We start from the raw sequence: 22,916 nt of genomic DNA, 5'->3' as shown, positions 1-22,916 counted from the left end.
ACTGCCGGTCACCCGGTAATCGTTTATTTTGTTTTTTCTTTTTTTCTATTTTTAATATTTTTTTCAAGTAACTTTTATGCCTGTGAGACCAATATGAGCACTATTTTGTAAGTTTTTTCTCTTTCTATACTACACAATAACTGCACAAACACTGTTGTCACTATATTGTTTACAAAACTTGCTTACACAAACGAAGAATATAAAATGTTGTTTATTACTATTTTTCTATATTTTATACAGTAGGGCCCCCACTTATATGGCGGGTTAGGTTCCAGGCTGTCGCCGGAAAGCAGACATCGCCGGAAGGCAGAACGCCATTTTTTCCATTTATAAATGCATATAAATGCCAGACAACAAGTTTACACTAAATTATATTAAGTTAGTAATAGAACCAGGCATTAAAAACACACAAAGTAAAATACATTCACAGTAAATTCATTACTTATCTTAAAGTATTTGTAATCTTAATGTAAGGAGAGAGGTGAGTAGTACTTATCTGTAGGAAGTCAGGTGCAGGTAGCCCAGGTGTAGGTAACACTGGCTCCCCGTCTCATACTTAATATACGATATTTAAAACATCCCAGAGAGGTAAAATGCACATACAGTACACTCATTATTTACCTTAAAATATGTGTGGTCTTAATATAGGAAGAGAGGTGAGTAGTATTGATTTGTATAAAGTCAGTGTAGGTAGCCGGTAGGTGTAGCCTGGGCTACACCTACCGGCTACCTACACTGTGGCCCAGAGCCATATTATTAACATCGACATAACTTGTTCACTGAATTTAATCATTTCTAACAACTACCTTTAGATGCTATCATAAACGAAGGTAGAAGTAACGAATAATTCATTCCGAAAATTGTAAACAAAAGCGGAGTGAGGGAGTGGCTGGGCCAAATGCAGATTCATACACGTTTTCTCTGATGGCTGAGCAGAGAAAACGTAATGTTGTCCCTCCACCCGGCTACCACACAGGTCCACAAATATTATTATCAGAGCACATAAAATATGCAATAAATGCCAGACAACAAGTTTACACTAACTTATATTAAGTTAGCAATAGAAATTGGCATTAAAAACACAATAAAAGGTAAGATACACACAGAGTACACTTATTACTTACCTTAAAATATTAATGTTAATGTGTGAGAGGTGAGTGGCGGGAAGTTTATTGAATAAAATCAGAATGGCACACCATCATCCTCTAACTTGGCACTTAAAGCAAGAGGCTTACGACTTCTCTTTTTATCACAGCTAACCTTAGACGCCATTGTCAATGAGAGTCAACTAGTTAACGAAAGAGTAAACGAGAGAGAGAACGAGATACAGAGTTGAGACAATGTAAGAACACAAACTGAACAGGTAGTGGACAATCACTTGATCAGGCGAAATAAATGCGTATTAATATGTGTCTACTTTTAGTTCATTCACGTCCATTTGTAAGAATTTGTAAAACATTTACCTCAATATTTTTTATTATAATAATAATTACCTCACAATACAAATACTCTTACATTGTGTACAAGTTGTACAAGTTAGTTCAGAATAAACAAACAGCAACACACCATTTTTAGAGTGAATGAAGATAATAATAATAATAATAATATTATTATTATTATTACAGTGGACCTCGCATAACGATATTATTTCAATCCAGAAGTCTGTTTGGGTGCCGTTATAGACCGAATTTGTTCCCATAAAAAATATTGTGAATTAGATTAGTCCATTTCAGACCCCTAAAAATACACCTACAAAAGCACTTACAAAAATAAACTTACATAATTGGTCGAGTTGGGAGCTGATCGTTATCCGGGGGTCCACTGTATTACATGTATTAATATTAATAATAATAATAATATTATTATTATTATTATTATTATTATTATTATATATTATAAAAAGCACTAAACCCACAAGGGTCGTGATTGCTATATATAGAGTAAAGGCATACGAAAAGAAGATTTTTCTACAGGTATCCCTCAGTTTGACTAGAGAAAACGTAATTCTTCCGACACTACCTACACAGCTGCTTTGTAAACAAATCTCATTTACATCAATTTTTATACTGTGAGTGTATATATCATGTTTATATGCTATGTAATGGGTTTCATATATAATTTTGAGGAAAATACCATAGATGGATTAATGAAAATGCCTATATTGATGTAAAATAAGACATTTAGTGTGCTCAAGAGTGATAATTATTACGTAGTATTGGCATCATGAGTAGAGAGAGACTTAGTGATTTTAATGTGTACCTGCACACCAGCACAGTGTGTAAGTATATTTAGGTACAGGTACACTTAAGTATAATTATCAGAGTACATATAAAATATGCAGTAACTTTAACCCTTTGACTGTCGCGGTCGTATATATACGTCATAGGAGATACCGTGTTTGACGTATCTATACGCATAAATTCTAGTGGCTTCAAATCAAGCAGGAGAAAGCTGGTAGGCCACATGCGAGAGAATGGGTCTCCATGGTCAGTGTGCACCATATAAAAAAAATCGGGGAGCCAGTGGTGCATTGTGGGAATACCATTTCAGTCGTCCTTTTTCAGCATGTCTAGCGGTAAGAAATATGTGACTCCCCAGCAAATCTGGGACTCTTCTCTTCCCAAGTGATGCTCTAACACAGATGGAAGTGTCATTGAAGATCAATTTCATGATTTCGAGGAGTTTGAGACCAAAAGCAATGGAGGAGGAGGAGGAGGAAGAAGAGGAGGAGGAAGGAAGGAAGGAGGAAGAGGAAGGAAGGAGGAAGAGGAAGGAAGGAGGAGGAAGGAGGGAGGAGGAGGAGGAAGGAGGGAGGAGGAGGAGGAGGGAGGGAGGAGGAGGAGGAAGGAGGGAGGAGGAGGAGGAAGGAGGGAGTAGGAGGAGGAAGGAGGGAGGTGGAGGAAGGAGGGAGGTGGAGGAAGGAGGGAGGAGGAGGAAGAAGAAGAAGAAGAAGAGGAGGAGGAGGAAGAAGAGGAAGAAGAAGAATAATAATAATACCTAATAATAATATGATGTTCCCTTGAGGCATGAAAACAGTTCACCCCATGACAGTGACAAGATAAGGGGAGATAACATCTGATAAGAGCTGACCTTTGATGAGTGTAAACGAGGGTGAAGGGAGGGGGGCAGCTGTCTATCTGTCAAGAGCCAGGAGGAGGAGGAGAAGGAGAAGAAGGAGGAGGAGGAGAAGGAGGAGGAGAAGGAGAAGAAGGAGGAGGAGAAGGAGAAGAAGGAGGAGGAGAAGGAGAAGGAGGAGGAGGAGAAGGAGAAGGAGGAGGAGAAGGAGAAGAGGGAGGACGAGAAGGAGGAGGAGGAGGAGGAGAAGGAGGAGAAGAAGGAGAAGGAGAAGGAGGAGGAAGAGGAGAAGGAAGAGGAGAAGGAGGAGGAGGAGGAGCAGGAGGAGAAGACGACGACGAACAAACATTTGTCTGTCTGTCTATTTGTCTGTCTGCCAAGCTCCCTGTCTATCTGTCTAGCTCTGTCTCAGAGAGAACCACAAGACTGCGTCATCACCCTGACTCAAAACAATTATAAGCCACACACTCGCACCCAAGACAAGCTTGCTGAAGGGTGATAATAGCAGTTTTATGAAAGTATCTAGTGACTATATATGTGTATATATATTATAGAAACCAGAAGCAAGAAGGGAAGGCAGGAATGAAGAAAGGACTAGATGAAAGGAAGGAAAAAAAGTAAGGAAGGACAGATGAAGGAATGTAGGAAGAGAGGTGGAATGCCCTCCAGGAAGGAAAGGAATGAAGGAAATTAGGAAGGAAGGAATGATGACACACGACCATTTACCTAGGATAACTACATAACACAACTGCCTGCTAATACTTTGAAGAAAACTGCTCAGACGAGGTGTTTTGTCTTTGCACATAAAAAAAAACTTCCACAAAAATGCACACACTGATTTTATGTGTGAGAGTGTAAAACACCACTGTGTATGACGCCATGTTTTATGTGTGAGTGTAAAACACCACTGTGTATGACACCATGTTTTATGTGTGAGGAGTGTAAAACAAAACTGTGTATGACACCATGTTTTATGTGTAAGAGTGTAAAACACCACTGTGTATGACACCATGTTTTATGTGTGAGGAGTGTAAAACACCACTGTGTATGATGCCATGTTTTATGTGTGAGGAGTGTAAAACACCACTGTGTATGACACCATGTTTTATGTGTGAGAGTGTAAAACACCACTGTGTATGACACCATGTTTTATGTGTGAGAGTGTAAAACACCACTGTGTATGACGCCATGTTTTATGTGTGAGAGTGTAAAACACCACTGTGTATGACACCATGTTTTATGTGTGAGAGTGTAAAACACCACTGTGTATGACACCATGTTTTATGTGTGAGGAGTGTAAAACACCACTGTGTATAACACCATGTTTTATGTGTGAGAGTGTAAAACACCACTGTGTATGACGCCATGTTTTATGTGTGAGAGTGTAAAACACCACTGTGTATGACACCATGTTTTATGTGTGAGAGTGTAAAACACCACTGTGTATGACGCCATGTTTTATGTGTGAGAGTGTAAAACACCACTGTGTATGACACCATGTTTTATGTGTGAGAGTGTAAAACACCACTGTTTGACACCATGTTTTATGTGTGAGAGTGTAAAACACCACTGTGTATGACACCATGTTTTATGTGTGAGAGTGTAAAACACCACTGTGTATGACACCATGTTTTGTGTGTGAGGAGTGTAAAACTCCACTGTGTATGACACCATGTTTTATGTGTGAGAGTGTAAAACACCACTGTGTATGACACCATGTTTTATGTGTGAGAGTGTAAAACACCACTGTGTATGACACCATGTTTTATGTGTGAGGAGTGTAAAACTCCACTGTGTATGACACCATATTTTATGTGTGAGAGTGTAAAACACCACTGTGTATGACACCATGTTTTATGTGTGAGAGTGTAAAACACCACTGTGTATGACACCATGTTTTATGTGTGAGGAGTGTAAAACACCACTGTGTATAACACCATGTTTTATGTGTGAGAGTGTAAAACACCACTGTGTATGACACCATGTTTTATGTGTAAGAGTGTAAAACACCACTGTGTATGACACCATGTTTCAGAGAGTTCCACAAGCTACAGAACTTCTAGGAATATGTTCAGTGACTGTATATTGGTATATATATTATAGAACAATAGTAATAAACAATTTTTTGTATTGTTTGTTTTTGTAAACAAGTTTTGTAAACAATATATTGATAATTATGTTTGTGTGCTTATTGTGTTGTATACAACGAGTGTATATATGTACATTGCACCTTACTTTGGTCTCACAGGCCACATAAGTTATGTGAAAAAATAAAATAGTGAAAAAAACAACAAACCTTCAAATACAAGTAAACTAAAGTTTACCGGGTGAGCGGCAGTCGCTGTTGTTGCCATACGCGGCTCATTTTCTGCAAACTTCATGCCTCTATATCTGGGTAAGTACTGATGGGAACAATTTTTGGGGGGGACTAAAACAATCGGAAAAATAATCTTAACATTTTCATAAGAAAAAATTATTTTTTTTTTTTTAATATTTTGCGACACCAGGAGACACTTCAGGATTGGGCCTTTCGACAGTCAAAGGGTTAAAACACTTGAAATTTTGGAAAGTTTCCTGACGTAATAGATGAGGTCACGGAAAATGTAAACAAACCAGGTGGGGGCGCCATATTTGAAAGACTGCTTGCCATATAGCAAATTTTGGTCATAATTTGACATCGCCATATTAGTGGAACGCCATAAGGTGAAACGCCGTAAAGCAGGGCCTCACTGTCGCATATACTGTCACAGAACATGTTTCTAGAAGTTCTGCAGCCTGTGGAAGTCTTTGAAACATGGTGCCATGCACAGTGGTGTTTTACAATCCTCACACATTAAGACAGACCAGCAAGGGGGAGAAAACAGCCATCTTTCTTTCAACACACCGGCCGTATCCCACAGAGGCGGGGTGGCCCAAAAGGAAAAACGAAAGCTTCTCCTTTTACAGGAGAAGGGGATACTAGCCCCTTGCTCCCGGCATTTTAGCCACCTCTTACAACACGCATGGCTTACGGAAGAAGAATTCTATTCCACTTCCCCATGAAGATAAGAGGAAATAAACAAGACCAAGAACTTAAAAAAAATAGAATAAACCCAGAGGGGTGTGTATATATATGCTTGTACATGTATGTGTAGTGTGACCTAAGTGTAAGTAGAAGTAGCAAGACGTACCTGAAACCTTGCATGTTTATGAGACAGAAAAATGGACACCAGCTATCCTACCATCATGTAAAACAATTACAGGCTTTCGTTTTACACTCACTTGGCAAGACGGTAGTACCTCCCTGGGCATTACTGTCAACCAACCCACTACCTATATGAAACAGCTATATACTACTCAAATCAACTTGAATGTATCTATAAATCTTGCACAAAGGATGAGCATGGTGAATATATCATAGCTAAATTTAAATCAAAAGATCTGCAAAAACCCCTCACAGTTTAAACATCTACAGAGTACCACAGTCAAACATTTACCACTTTAGTGAAAAATTAGGAAACTTGATAACTGATGCACATATGAACAAAGACCACCTGCTGTTAACAGGAGATTTCAACATAAATCTACTACATGACCAGGACCCACAAGTGACCAAATTCACTAACACTATGAGCAACTGCTTGTTGCTACTAACAATATCTAAACCTACAAGAATCTCCAAGACTAGTACAGTGGACCCCCGCATAACGATCACCTCCCAATGCGACCAATTATGTAAGTGTATTTATGTAAGTGCGTTTGTACGTGTATGTTTGGGGGTCTGAAATGGACTAATCTACTTCACAATATTCCTTATGGGAACAAATTCGGTCAGTACTGGCACCTGAACATACTTTTGGAATGAAAAAATATCGTTAACCGGGGGTCCACTGTATCTCTTTAATAGACCACATCTAGACTAACACCATGTCCCCTTTAAAATTAGGCATAATCACGGCCAATACCACAGACCACTACCCAGCCTTTCTCATAACCAATCTAGGTAAATTGCCCCAAAACATTACTAAAGTTACCTTCAGACTACATAATGAGACAGCTGTTAATTACTTTATAGCAGCTATGAATAACATCGAGTGGCAAAATGAGCTCAAAACATATGTAGATATGAATGAATGTACGTATAATGATAAACAAATTAGTGCAGTTATTGTGTTGAATACAATGAGTGTACACTTATACATTATACTGGTCTCACAGGCCATAAATGTTATTAGAAAAAGAAAAAAATTAGAAAAGAAAAGAAAAAAGTATAAAAAACGTAAAATCAAAAAATGAAATTTTGCAGAAGTCATTGATGTTGCCGCCACCCGGTCATTTTGGGTCAACTTCCTGCCGCTGTATCTCGGTAAGTATTTTTTTTATTATTATCACACTGGCCGATTCCCACCAAGGCAGGGTGTCCCGAAAAAGAAAAACTTTCACCATCATTCACTCCATCACTGTCTCGCCAGAAGGGTGCTTTACACTACAGTTTTTAAACTGCAACATTTACACCCCTCCTTCAGAGTGCAGGCACTGTACTTCCCATCTCCAGGACTCAAGTCCGGCCTGCCGGTTTCCCTGAACCCCTTCATATATGTTACTTTGCTCACACTCAAACAGCACGTCAAGTATTAAAAACCATTTGTCTCCATTCACTCCTATCAAACACGCTCACGCATGCCTGCTGGAAGTCCAAGCCCCTCGCACACAAAACCTCCTTTACCCCCTCCCTCCAACCTTTCCTAGGTCGACCCCTACCCCGCCTTCCTTCCACTACAGACTGATACACTCTTGAAGTCATTCTGTTTTGCTCCATTCTCTCTACATGTCTGAACCACCTCAACAACCCTTCCTCAGCCCTCTGGACAACAGTTTTGGTAATCCTGCACCTCCTCCTAACTTCCAAACTACGAATTCTCTGCATTATATTCACACCACACATTGCCCTCAGACATGACATCTCCACTGCCTCCAGCCTTCTCCTCGCTGCAACATTCATCACCCATGCTTCACACCCATATAAGAGTGTTGGTAAAACTATACTCTCATACATTCCCCTCTTTGCCTCCAAGGACAAAGTTCTTTGTCTCCACAGACTCCTAAGTGCACCACTCACCCTTTTCCCCTCATCAATTCTATGATTCACCTCATCTTTCATAGACCCATCCACTGACACGTCCACTCCCAGATATCTGAATACATTCACCTCCTCCATACCCTCTCCCTCCAATCTGATATCCAATCTTTCATATCCTAATCTTTTTGTTATCCTCATAACCTTACTCTTTCCTGTATTCACTTTTAATTTTCTTCTTTTGCATACCCTACCAAATTCATCCACCAATCTCTGCAACTTCTCTTCAGAATCTCCAAAGAGCACAGTGTCATCAGCAAAGAGCAACTGTGACAACTCCCACTTTATGTGTGATTCTTTATCTTTTAACTCCACGCCTCTTGCCAAGACCCTTGCATTTACTTCTCTTACAACCCCATCTATAAATATATTAAACAACCACGGTGACATCACACATCCTTGTCTAAGGCCTACTTTTACTGGGAAATAATTTCCCTCTTTCCTACATACTCTAACTTGAGCCTCACTATCCTTGTAAAAACTCTTCACTGCTTTCAGTAGCCTACCTCCTACACCATACACCTGCAACATCTGCCACATTGCCCCCCTATCCACCCTGTCATACGCCTTTTCCAAATCCATAAATGCCACAAAGACCTCTTTAGCCTTATCTAAATACTGTTCACTTATGTGTTTCACCGTAAACACCTGGTCCACACACCCCCTACCTTTCCTAAAGCCTCCTTGTTCATCTGCTATCCTATTCTCCGTCTTACTCTTAATTCTTTCAATAATAACTCTACCATACACTTTACCAGGTACACTCAACAAACTTATCCCCCTATAATTTTTGCACATTTTTGTCCCCTTTGCCTTTATACAAAGGAACTATGCATGCTCTCTGCCAATCCCTAGGTACCTTACCCTCTTCCATACATTTATTAAATAATTGCACCAACCACTCCAAAACTATATCCCCACCTGCTTTTAACATTTCTATCTTTATCCCATCAATCCCCCTTTCATTTTACCTACTGCCTCACCAACTTCCCCCACACTCACAACTGGCTCTTCCTCACTCCTACAAGATGTTATTCCTCCTTGTCCTATACACAAAATCACTGCTTCCCTATCTTCATCAACATTTAACAATTCCTCAAAATATTCCCTCCATCTTCCCAATACCTCTAACTCTCCATTTAATAACTCTCCTCTCCTATTTTTAACTGACAAATCCATTTGTTCTCTAGGCTTCCTTAACTTGTTAATCTCACTCCAAAACTTTTTCTTATTTTCAACAAAATTTGTTGATAACATCTCACCCACTCTCTCATTTGCTCTCTTTTTACATTGCTTCACCACTCTCTTAACCTCTCTCTTTTTCTCCATATACTCTTCCCTCCTTGCATCACTTCTACTTTGTAAAAACTTCTCATATGCTAACTTTTTCTCCCTTACTACTCTCTTTACATCATCATTCCACCAATCGCTCCTCTTCCCTTCCACACCCACCTTCCTGTAACCACAAACTTCTGCTGAACACTCCAACACTACATTTTTAAACCTACCCCATACCTCTTCGACCCCATTGCCTATGCTCTCATTAGCCCATCTATCCTCCAATAGCTGTTTATATCTTACCCTAACTGCCTCCTCTTTTAGTTTATAAACCTTCACCTCTCTCTTACCTGATGCTTCTATTCTCCTTGTGTCCCATCTACCTTTTACTCTCAGTGTAGCTACAACTTAACCCTTTGACTGTCGCGGCCGTATATATACGTCTTACGAGGTACCGTGTTTGACGTATATATACTCATAAATTTTAGCGGCTTCAAATCAAGCAGGAGAAAGCTGGTAGGCCCACATGTGAGAGAATGGGTCTGTGTGGTCAGTGTGCACCATATAAAAAAAATCCTGGAGCACGCAGAGCATAATGAGAAAAAAAAACTCTGACCGTTTTTTTAATTAAAATGCCGACTTTGTGGTCTATTTTCATATAGTATTTATGGTTGTATTCTCTTTTTCTTGGTCTCAATTGATAGAATGGAAAACATATTATAGAAATAGAGGTGATTTTGATTGATTTTTCTATAAAAAGAACCTAGAAATGGAGCTCAAAGTAGGGAAAATGTTTGATTTTTGCCAATGTTCATAAGTAAACAAATGATGTCATTGTTCAATAAATGTCCAACTAGCCATTCTAATATGCAGTCGTGAATGGGTTGATGTTATTTATACAATTATTACAGTATTGCAGTAGTCTGCATAATAGTAAGTCTTCTATTTTTTGTTTGAATAAAAATTCAAAATAGAAAGCAAGAGTAATATCAGACGGGCCTGGAGACATGACTGATGAACTAAGAAAATGTTATTTTAGAGCCAGGAATGTCTGCATTGTTCATTCTGGACCTTATTTTGAAATTGTCATATTTTTTAGTTTTCGTGAAATTGGCCAAATTGCAAATTTCTGACCACATTATTAGGTAGTTGAAATCGGTAAATGGGCAGTTTCTTGAACTCAATCGATAGAAAAAATGGATTTCTAAAGAAATAGCTATGAATTTGGGTGACTGGAACAATGGAATTAGCCGCAAATAGGGCTCAAAGTGGGCGAAATTGCCGATTTGTAAACAGCTCCAAGGTCGCTAACTTCGCGAGAGCATAATTCCGTCAGTTTTCCATCAAATTTCGTTTTTTTGTGTCATTACAATCGGGAAAAGATTCTCTATCAATTCATAAGAAAAAATAATTTTTTTTTTTAAATTTTGCGACACCAGGAGACACCTCAGGATTGGGGGTTGCGACAGTCGAAGGGTTAAAAGTGATCTGATATATCTGTGGCCCCTCTATAAACATGTACTTCCTGAAGTCTACTCAACAGTCTTTTATCTACCAATACATAATCCAACAAACTACTGTCATTTCGCCCTACATCATATCTTGTATACTTATTTATCCTCTTTTTCTTAAAATACGTATTACCTATAACTAAACCCCTTTCTATACAAAGTTCAATCAAAGGGCTCCCATTATCATTTACACCTGGCACCCCAAACTTACCTACCACACCCTCTCTAAAAGTAAGTACTGATCAGAAAAAAAATTTTTTTTGTCTTATTACCTTCACAAAAATATACTCTTTAATTCTGTAAGAATTTTTTTTTTTTTTTTCAAAATTTCTTGGACACTGGAGCACCACTTCAGATTTTGGCCTTGGACCCTGAAGGGGTTAAACGACAGCCTACTGTACATAAAGAATTTTTATTCACACCAGAAAGTAGAAGATTTACTGTTATGCAATATTGTAATAATTGTATAAATAATATCAGCGCATTTGTGAACGCATACATGTATTAGTGTTTACGGATTATTGTGTCACTTTTGGTAGCGGGAGTAGTGATAAGGCTTCGGAGGCTTCTTACTTTATTTGCGAAATTGTAGGTACACAGGCAGTGTGTTTGTGCCCATGGCCCAAAGGGCCATGCCCACCAGGGAGAGAGGAGTATGCCTTGTTGACTGTATGAAGGATTGGCGCCGAGTGAGAAAGAGGCAGGGTGATGCCATTTCAAGTGGCATGCCCACTGAGAGGCCTACAGGTGGCAGCATGAGCATGGCATGAAATGAACTCAGCTGGCAGACAGCATAGGCTGTCTATGCAGACAGTACAGGCTGTCTACATTCGCTCGGCCATGCACCAGCATGGTCGTCCCTGACCATGACTGGCTGTAAAAAAAAAAAACTCGGTCTCTCTCTCTCTCTCGCAGGAACAGGGCACAGAACACAGAATAAAAACATATATATATATATATACACATACATGGACATGGGAAAAAAAAGCTTCCTGCAGGGAGGGAAGAAAAAAAAGGTGGGGTGTGCTAAACATCGTGGTCATATGCAGTGAGCGTCGATGGGCATCACCGCACGCCTTTCTGTGTCTGGACAGATACTGCAACACAGGAGACATCGCTGCAGCTGAGCTGTGACATAACAGGGTACAGTCTCCTCTGGAGCAGTGAAGCAGTCATCGTAGGAGCCGCTGCAGGGTTCACTCAACCTGGGGCACAACCTGCTGGTGCCCTCGAGTGAGGCATCGTCAGCACTTGGCAACTGGCAGGACTTCTTCTGGCAAGCAACTCAGGAGAACATTTCTCGACTGGTGCTGTCACTGGGGCTGGGGCTATCACTGCCAGCGAGTGTGGAGTGAGTCATGGCAGAGACGACTCAGCGAAACATCTGGAAGTTGTAACATCATACACCATACTGCAGTGAGTGGGCTAGCAGTCAAAGTGACATCATCTTTGTGCAGGCTGCTCACTGAAGCTGTGACACGAGGCTGACACAGCGCCTGCTGACAGGGTCTAACTACGGCTTGAGTGTCATTCTCTCGGCAGTTGGAGTTACAGCAGAGGTTAGTCTAAGCGTCTCCAGACTGGTCTACACATAACTGAAGAAAACAAATCTTGATGGGAATCGTAGCGGGTGCAATTCTGCAGGGCATCACAAGCTGCGAACATAAAAAGCCTTCTATACAAGTGGCTTAGACGCTCGTAACTGACGCCAGGGTCCAGGTGCAGACTTGTGGTCCACACACAGCTGGGCTCAAGACCACACAGGACACATGGAAAACTGCACACACCTACTGCACATGCGGTTACAACATGATGCTTTCCTGTGCGAAAATTGACACGAAGCTATACACGAACATGTGAGAACACTGACTGAAAGGAATTAATTAGCACATGACATATATCTTCTCTCAATCTTTTCGACAACACAACATATTGCTCACTGTGAAACTAACGTTGTCAATATGACATCATGTGGTGATGTCAGGCGTGACGTCGTGAGGTGATGTCATGGGGTGAAGTTGTGAGGGATGTCATGGGGCAGCATCGCGAGGTGACGTCAGGCAGACATTGTGAAGTCGGGCAGCATCGTGGGTGATGTCGTGAAGTCGGGCAGCAGATCACAGCATGTGACTTGGGATGTCTGGCTTAACCCACATGGCTTCATGATTCACATGGCTTTGAGTGACCTTGGGGACTTGGATACACAGCTCTGGCCAAGAATTTACGTGAAAATTCACAGAAAACACAGCAGAGGGAGTGAGTAGCGGTGAGTGGTGTATGGTGGCGTACAGTAGGGTGAGCGTGAATGAGGCAAGGATCGGCCACTTCCTCCTCTCCCACTCACAAACATGGGGAGAAACACTCATACTGGATGTAGAAATCACCACAAACTCACCTCTAAGTTGCTGAAATAGCTGTGCTGCACTGAAAAACAACAGTAACATATAAGTGACGCTGAACACGTGACTTGAGAAACAGCATGAGGTGCTGTGGCATGGAGTCCCAGGCATGACGTCGTGAGGTGATGTCATGGGGTGACATTGTGAGGTGATGTCATGGGGTGACATTATGAGGTGATGTCATAGGGTGACATTGTGCAGTGATGTCAGGCAGAAAGGTGATGTCAGCAGACTTAATTTCTTGAAGAAATTCGACAAATTATGGCTAGATTCTGTGTGTACCTGTGTCAGGATGCTGAAACATGCTGACACGACATCAGGATAACTTGTTGAGAGACGGATGCTTCTTGTTTGGGGTGATGAAGTGAAGACGACTTCATCCCTCTTCCTTCCTCTCTCCGGGCAAACACACTTGCTGCAAGGCACCACTGTCACCAGTGTTTAAGAGTTTATTGGGGTCTTTCTTGGTAGCGGGGAGTAATGATAAGGCTTCTGAGGCTTCTTACTTTATTTGTGAGATAGTGGGCACACAGGCAGTGTGTTTGTGCCCATGGCCTGGAGGGGCCATGCCCAGTGAGGGAGAGAGGAGTCAGCCTTGTTGACCGTGTGAAGGATTGGCACCAAGTGAAAGAGAGGCAGGGTGATGCCATTTCAAGTGGCATGCCCACTGAGAGGCCTACAGGTGGCAGCACGAGCATGGTGCGAAATATGAACTCAGCTGGGAGACAGCATAGGCTGTCTATGCAGACAGCACAGGCTGTCTATGCAGACGGCACAGGCTGTCTATGCAGACAGCACAGGCTGTCTGCATTAGGTCCACCAGTTGACATGTATTGGACGCGTGACGTCACTTGTTTACTCTTGAACATAGGCAAAAATCGAACATTTTTGCTACTTTGAGCTCAATTTCAAGCTATTTTCAATACTAAAATCAATCAAAATCATCTCTATTTCTGCAATATATCTTTCATTCTATCAAATGAGACCAAGAAACTGCAAATACAACCGTAAAAACCATACAAAAATACACCGCAAAGTCGATGTTTTAATTCAAACACACGGTCTCAATATTTTTGTCTCATTATGCACTGCGTGCTGCAGGATTTGTTTTATATGGTGCACACTTACCACAAAGATGCATTCTCTCATATCTAGGCCCAAATTTACTGCTCACAGCTTATCTGAGTGAGCTGAGCTCATGACGTAGATCTCCAGCTTGGACCCTCATTGGGTTAAATAAAAAACACAGTCGCAGTTTTTTTTTTTCATGCACCGTGTGCTGCAGAATTTTTTATATACTGTGCGCACTGACCACTGTCTTCAAAGCTTTGATACAATAGGACTGGCCTCAAAAGGGTTAAATTCTAGCCTGTACTGCCTCTCATAGCTATGCTTTTTATTAATGGGCCTGAGGATGCCACCGGTTAGCCATGGGCTATTTAATCTCTGTTTGATTTTTAATGGGAAAAGAGTAATTGTTATTACTGCCTTCTGCTTATAGTAGTAGCAGTTAGTACAGTGGAACTTCAGTACTCAAACTTACTTAATTCTAGAAGGCTGTTTGAGTGCCGATCTGTTCAGGTATCGAATGACTCTTTCCCAACCAATTTTCTTTTTGGTTGGCTGTTATCACTAATCTTCGTAGGCTCCAAGGTGACTTATTTATACAAATAATATAAAAAAATGTCAAGAAACACGAAATAGTTTTCAATGAAGTTCTAGCAGGTCTTGTTTGTTTGGTCGAGTGCCGAGCTTTGTTCGAGTAGGGAGCTGTTCCAGTACTGAGGTTCCACTGTACAGGTGTACCTGTAATTGTTAAAGTTGGTCTGCTGTGAAGGTGTTTGCTGAGGACAGACTTAAATATTTTGCTGGAAGGTTTCACACTGTATGTGTGTGTTTGTTGCAGGATTGTGTGAGCAACATAGAACGTGGTGTGATGATGTTCTCCACCCATTTGGGGTTAAATGTGAAGTGTACCAACCGCAACACTCTCCTCTTCATTTTTACTCAGGTAAGTGACCTGTATCAACTGCATGTCACTTCTCTTCATGTTCTCTCAGGAAAGAGACACATGTGCATCACCTATATTTTGGGAACATTTCACCAACCAGTGACTTTATCATTTCAATATAGAGCATATTTGAGGTGATGAAACTTAAGACATTAGAAAATTGTGTAATCAGTACCATAGCTTAGAAGGTGTTCACCACTGTAGTCATGATGAATCTGAAGCATAGGCAAGACGATGATCACTTAAATAGGTGTCAGCAAGGTGCAGCAGTGGTACCATTTGTGATGATAATGACTTCAACTGCTGCACCTCTTCTGACACCTATGTAAGTGACCATCTTCCTGCCTTTGCTTCAGATTCATCAAGACTGCAATGTTGAACACTTTTATCTAGACTAACAGTGGGCAAACTGGGGCTCCCGAAGCTACTGTGTGTGGCTCCCGAGACAGTATTGGGGTTTTGTTTGCCATTTTTCTTAGAATTTTATATTAATCAATAGTAGTATGGTATGTACCAATATTAGAATATTTTTCAAACATCCATATGCTTTATGTGTCCAGATTGCTGTTTAACCCCTTTAAGGGGTTAAACAGCTTAAACCCCTGATCTCAAACTTACTCTCAGGGTCGAAGAATTTAAAAAAAAAAAAAATTTTTTCTTATGAAATGATAGAGAATCTTTTTCTGAAAGTAATGAAATTTGAGAAAAACTTGTGAAATTATGTTCTCACAAAGTTAGCAAATATATATGCATTGGTGACTGAGCCCTATTTACTGCCAATTCCATTGTTTCAATCGACCAAACTCGGCTATTTCATTAGTATTCCTTCTATTCTGTTGATTGAGTAGAAGAAACTGCCCATATACCTGTTTTAACTTCCCAATAAAGTGATCAGAAATCAGTAATTTGGCCAATTTTACACAATATTAAAAAATTGCCAATTTAAAAATAGGGTCCAGAATAAACAATGTACAGTACAGGTCTCCCTCCACATTCGCGAGGGTTAGGGGATCAAGAACCTTGCGAATGTTGAAAAATCGTGAATGTTTGTGAATGTAGGTGAACAGTATTTTAGATAAGGCTCGAGAGGTTTTTGTGGCATTTATGGATTTGGAAAAAGCGTATGACAGGGTGGATAGGGGGCAATGTGGCAGATGTTGCAAGTGTATGGTAATAGCAGGTAGGTTACTGAAAGCAGGGAAGAGTTTTCACGAGGATAGTGAGGCTCAGGTTAGAGTATGTAGGAAAGAGGGAGATTATTTCCCAGTAAAAGTAGGCCTTAGACAAGGATGTGTGATGTCACCGTGGTTGTTCACTATATTTATAGATGGGGTTGTAAGAGAAGTGAATGCGGGGGTCTTGGCAAGAGGTTTGTAGTTAAAAGCTAAAGAATCAAACACAAAGTGAGAATTGTCACAGTTACTTGTTGCTGATGACACTGTGCTTTTGGGAGATTCTGAAGAGAAGTTGCAGAGGTTGGTGGATGAATTTGGTATGGTATGTAAAAGAAGAAAATTAAAAGTGAATGTAGGAAAGTAAGGTTATGAGGATAAAAAGATTAGGTAATGAAAGATTGGATATCAGATTGGAGGGAGAGAGTATGGAGGAGGTGAATGTATTCATATATTTAGGAGTGGACATGTCAGCAGATGGGTCTATGAAAGATGAGGTGAATCATAAAACTGATGAGGGGAAAGGGTGAGTGGTGCACTCAGGAGTCTGTGGAGACAAAGAACTTTGTCCTTAGAAGCAAAGAGGGGAATGTATGAGAGTATAGTTATACTAATGCTCTTATATGGATGTGAAGCATGGGTGATGAATGTTGCAACGAGGAGGAGAAGGCTGGAGGCAGTGGAGATGTCACGTCTGAGGGCAATGTGTAGTGTGAATATAATGCAGAGAATTCATAGTTTGGAAGTTAGGAGGAGGTGCGGGATTGCCAGAACTGTTGTCCAAAGGGCTGAGGAAAGGTTGTCGAGATGGTTTGGACATGTAGAGAGAATGGAACAAAACAGAATTTCTTCGAGAATGTATATATCTGTAGTGGAGGGAAGGCAGGGTAGGGGTCGGTCTTGGAAAGGTAGGAGGGAGGGGGTAAAGGAGGTTTTGTGTGCGAGGGGCTTGGACTTCCAGCAAGCATGCGTGAGCATATTTGATAGGAGTGAATGGAGACAAATGGTTTTTAATACTTGATGTGCTGTTAGAGTGTGAGCAAAGTAACATTTATTAAGGGATTCAGGGAAACCGGCAGGTCGGACTTGAGTCCTGGAGATGGGAAGTACAGTGTCTGCACTCTGAAGGAGGGGTATTAATGTTGCAGTTTTATAAAATGTAGTGTAAAGCACCCCTCTACCAAGACAGTGATGGAGTGAATGATGATGAAAGTTTTTCTTTTTTGGGCCACCCTGCCTTGGTAGGAATCGGCCGATGTGTCAATAAAATGAAAAATAAAAATAAGGCAATTTCTGGAAGGATTACACAAATTTAAATCGAACATCAACTGTGTGAGAAACATGAGACAGTGAGGTAGTAGATACTATCCGGGAAGTGATAGTACAGGGGAAGGCCTTCAGTGGCCCTTATACACCCAACAACAAACACGATGTTTACGCATCGGTGATTTCGCCCACTTTGAGCCCCATTTTCGGCCAATTCCACTGTACTAGTCAACAAAAATCATAGATATTTCGCTAGAACTTCATTTTTTCTATCGAATGAGTACAAGAAACCATCCATTTACCAATTTCAACTATCCAGTAAAGTGGTCAGAAATTAGCAATTTTGCCAATTTCACACACATATTTCAAAAGATGCCAATTTCAAAATAGGGTCCAGAGTAAACAAGACAGACATTCCTGGCACTAAAAATAACATTTCCTCTGTTCATTAGTCACGTCCCCAGTCCCCTCTTACATTTCTTTACCTTTCCACTTTGAATTTTTATTCTCTCAAAAATAGAAGATTTACTGTTATGCAGGCTACTGCATTAGTGTAGAAATGGTATAAATAATATCAGTGCACTTGTGAAAGAATATTAGACTCACAAGTTGATGTGTATTGGACGCTTGGCATGATTTGTTTACTTTTGAACTTTGGCAAAAATCGAACATTTCTGCTACTTTGAGCTCAATTTCAAGGTACTTTTCATTGTGAAACCAATCAAAATCATCCCAATTTCTGTAATATGTCTTCCATTCTATAAAATGAGACCAGGAAAACTAGAATACAACCATAAATACCATACGAAAATACAGTGCAAAGTCCCTGTTTTAACCCTTTCAGGGTCCGTCCCGTAGATCTATGGCTTTACGTTCAGGGTCCAAACCGTAGATCTACGCCATGAGCTCAGCTCACTCTGATAAACTGTGAGTGGTACATTTGGGCCTAGATATGAGAGAATACATCTATGTGGTATGTGTGCACCACATAAAACAGATCCTGCAGCACACTGTGTATAATGAGAGAAAAAAAATGAAATCATGATTTTTCGATTAAAACAGCAACTTTGCAGTGTTTTTTCGTGTGTTTTTTATAGTTGTATTTGCGATTTCTTGGTCTCATTTGATAGAATGGAAGACATATTACAGAAATAGAGATGATTTTGATTGGTTTTAGCATTGGAAATGGCTTGAAACTGAGCTCAAAGTTGCGGAAGTGTTAAATTTTTGCCGATATTCAAGAGTAAACAAACGACCTCACACGTCTAATACACGTCAGCTGGTGGGTCTAATATACATTCACAAATATGGTGATGATATTTATACAATTATTACAGTATTGCATAACAGTAAATCTTCTATTTTTTGGTGTGAATAAAAATTCATTATGTGAATAAAAAATCAAAATGGAATTTATTTGTAAAGCCTCAAAACATAACTAATGAACAGAGGAAATGTTAGTTTAGTGCCAGGAATGCCTACATTGTTCATTCTGGACCCTATTTTGAAATTGGAATATTTTGAACTTTGTGTTAAATTGGCCAAATTAACAATTTCCGATCACTTTATTTTGTAGTTGAAACAGTTGACTTGACGATTTCTTGTGCTCAATCGATAGAATAGAAGTAATACTAGTGAAATAGCTAAGAATTTGGTTGATTGGAATAATGTAATTGGCCTAAAATGGGAGTCAAAGTCGGCAAAATCGCCGATTCGTAAATATCGCTGACACATCAAAATTCGCGAGAGCATAATTTCGTCAATTTTCCACCAAATTTCGTACTTTTTGTTTTATTACCTTCACAAAAAGATTCTCCACGATTTCACAAGAAAAAATAACAAATTTTTTTTTTTAAAATTCTTGGACACTGGTGCGTGACTCCAGATTTGGGCCTTGGACCCTGAAAGGGTTAAACTAAAAACACAGCCAAAGTTTTTTTTTTTCCCATTACGCACTGTGTGCTGCAGGATTTTTTTTTTATACTGCGCTCAATGACCACATAGACCCATTCTTTCATATGTAGGCCTACCAGCTTTCTCTTGCTAGATTTGAAGGCGCTAGAATTTAGGCGTACTAGTATGTCAATAACCCTGGTGCGTAAGCCATACTAGTATGTCGGAAACCCTGAAAGGGTTAATGCCATATTTTATTCATTATAGAGTATACATCATGTTTCTACATTTTAAATATTGTTTATTATGTCATATTAGATGAATTATGCTAGATAAATAAGCCGTAGAGCTGATATTAGTGTCATATTGAAGGACTATCTTGTCCTTTCACCCAGCACAATTCCTAACATACGCCAGAAACAGACCTCTCTGGAACACTTTTTTGAGCGACAGGGGTCCAGTGACTCTCAAGCTGGTCCTAGTGGCATTAAAAAACAAAGAAGGGAAGTAACCCAGGATAAGGACTTGGTACCTAAAGTCTTTATGGAAGGGGATTCCCCTTCCAAACATTTGTAAACTCCTCCATCGTCTCCCCTCCTCCCATCTTCCATACATCACCATGTCTTCAATAAAGGTAAGTGTGACATTATTATTGTTTTATTCTTCATGTATAATTGTTTTCTGTGTAAGTAAATGTATATTTCATGTAGAAAACATTTTTTTTAATGCTTTTGGGTGTCTGAAATGGATTAATTGGATTTCCATTATTTCCTATGGGGAAAATTAAGTCAGTACATAGAAGTGAGATTCGGGATAAGTCACTCTGGAACAGATTAATTATGTAATCCGGGGATTCACTGTATGTGGAAATTAAATTTTTATAATTTTGCAGATAAATCGAGCCCAGCCCAATGAAGAATACATGCTAGAACTGACGCTTGATGAGGAAAAGTACCATCTTCTTCGCTCAGTACCAGAAATTTCCAACCTACAAGAGCTGGAGGACAGACTCAATTCAACAAACAACTTCTCAGGCTGCATTGTACATATTCGTAAACTCTTCCAGAAAATGCATCACTGCTAGTCGAGACATTTCATTATACTTTTAGTTAAACGTCATTTTGTGTAAAGTATGATTTCTTATGGTTCTTTCCTAATTACATTTTTCTCCTGTAGCTATTCATCAGTATGTGAGGACATGTTTTGTGTTATCAAAGTATTCAGGAATTGTAATTGCTGGAACCTGTACACTGGTAAAAAATAAAATTAAAATAAATGATTATTTTATAATCATATAATTTGACTTTTTTTCATGAATGCTGTAATAAAATAATCAGTCATTATAGTATATGAATACATTATTATGTTTTTCTTAAATATGCTGTCATAAGTTTTACTTCAGAGCATTAATAGTTTAAGAGTTTTATGACTTTTTACTTTCCCTTTTTTGTTATATAATGACAAAGTTTTATACTTTATGAAATAAAGAAGATACTTAAGAGAAATTTCAGTAATCCGCTTATATATTGGTTCTATATTTATTGTGTATTTTTACTAACAGGAAAACAACACTGGATATTCACAAAGCAACTCAGTGTTCCATACATATTTACTGTTAATTTATTTTCTGTGACTGTATTATTATTATTATTATAATCAAAAAGAAGCACTAAACCACAAGGGCTATACATGTACAGCGCTGTTCTGTGACTGTAATTCCTATAGGTAGTAGGTTGGTGGACAGCAACCACCCAGGGAGGTACTACCATCCTGCCAAGTAAGTGTAAAACGAAAGCCTGTAATTGTTTTACATGATGGTAGGATTGCTGGTGTCCTTTTTTCTGTCTCATAAACATGCAAGATTTCAGGTACGTCTTGCTAATTCTACTTACACTTAGGTCACACTACACATACATGTACAAGCATAAATATATATGCATACCCCTCTGGGTTTTCTTCTATTTTCTTTCTAGTTCTTGTTCTTGTCTCTTTCCTCTTATCTCCATGGGGAAGTGGAACAGAATTCTTCCTCCGTAAGCCATGCATGTCGTAAGAGGCGACTGAAATGCCGGGAGCAAGGGGCTAGTAACCCCTTCTCCTGTATATATTACTAAATTTGAAAGGAGAAACTTTTGTTTTTCCTTTTGGGCCACCCCGCCTCGGTGGGATATGGCCGGTGTGTTGAAAGAAGAAGAAGACTGTAATTCCATGCTGCCTGTCTTCAAGACACACTTATGTTTTCCTAACTTAAGTGTGGCCAATGAAAAGACCTGAACAATTAGGTATTTCCCTTATCAACAGTGATTTTTGTATATATTCTGATAAGTATATCACTCCTTTTTTGTATGTAGTAAAACCCAATTAATGGACCTTCATTTAACTGTTTTTAGAAACTAAAGACAAAAAAAAATTGGCTGGACAACTATCATCAGGCAAAATTGGAAAAAGTCTGTAGATACTGAATTTTGTCTGTAGCAATAGCGTCTGGTAGTCCTCTGAATCATTGGACCTAATTTGGTGATGCTCTTGTCTTGTATGGGCCAGAGCATCCAGATCCAGGACCTGTCTGTTTTCAACATTTCCTGAGCCACAGGCTGCCAATGTCGGTTTACTGTCTGTGCTTCCTCACAGATACACTTGTCATTCAGTTGCAATTTTCCCTGAACTTAGTGTTTTATGTGACAATTAACATATTAAGTAAAGTTCATTTAACATTGTCTTCTAAAGCTAGTGTTAGTTCCAAGTGGAAATATGTGAATCTGTGTTAAGCAGACACTTGAACTAATAAGTAACGTTGAATCTGGTTTCTCAGTGACGTAGGTATGTGAGGAATGTGGTGTTAAAGAATATTGATACAGTAGGGCCCCACTTACACGGCAGGTTAGTTTCCAGGCTACCGCCGTAAAGCGGAAATCGCCGTAAAGTGGAACACCCTTTTTTTCCCCTTATAAATGCATACACATACTAGATAACAAGTTTACACTAAAATATATTAAGTTAGCAATAGAACTAGGAATCAAAAAACAATAAAAAAGTACAATACACATATAGTACACTCATTACTTACCTTAAAATATTTATAGTCTTAATCTAGGTTGAGACAAGTAGTATTTATTGTAAGAAATCAAGTGTGGTATGTATGGTAGTCAGCCAGGCTACCATACCAGGCCACCCCACCCACACATACTATTCTAT

The 22,916-nt window shown here is 39.6% G+C and overlaps 1 protein-coding gene across 5 annotated transcripts in view; it reads left to right on the top strand.

Moving 5' to 3' along the window:
* LOC128689820 (kinetochore protein Spc25) overlaps positions 1-21,226 on the top strand; it is an 80,548-nt gene extending 59,322 nt beyond the window's left edge. For all 5 annotated transcript variants that reach the window (XM_070087673.1, XM_070087669.1, XM_070087672.1 and 2 more), the window contains exons 5-6: positions 15,286-15,390; positions 20,614-21,226. In XM_070087673.1, coding sequence (XP_069943774.1) covers positions 15,286-15,390; positions 20,614-20,805 — 297 coding nt within the window. In that variant the 3' untranslated portion in view covers positions 20,806-21,226. The remainder of the gene's footprint in view (positions 1-15,285; positions 15,391-20,613) is intronic.
* Positions 21,227-22,916: the final 1,690 nt, after the last annotated feature.

The sequence above is a fragment of the Cherax quadricarinatus genome, chromosome 22, assembly GCF_038502225.1.
Source record: "Cherax quadricarinatus isolate ZL_2023a chromosome 22, ASM3850222v1, whole genome shotgun sequence".
Classification (NCBI taxonomy): Eukaryota; Metazoa; Arthropoda; class Malacostraca; order Decapoda; family Parastacidae; genus Cherax; species Cherax quadricarinatus.
The sequence above is the reverse complement of the archived record's forward strand: the minus strand, read 5'-3'. Positions and strand labels throughout refer to the sequence as shown.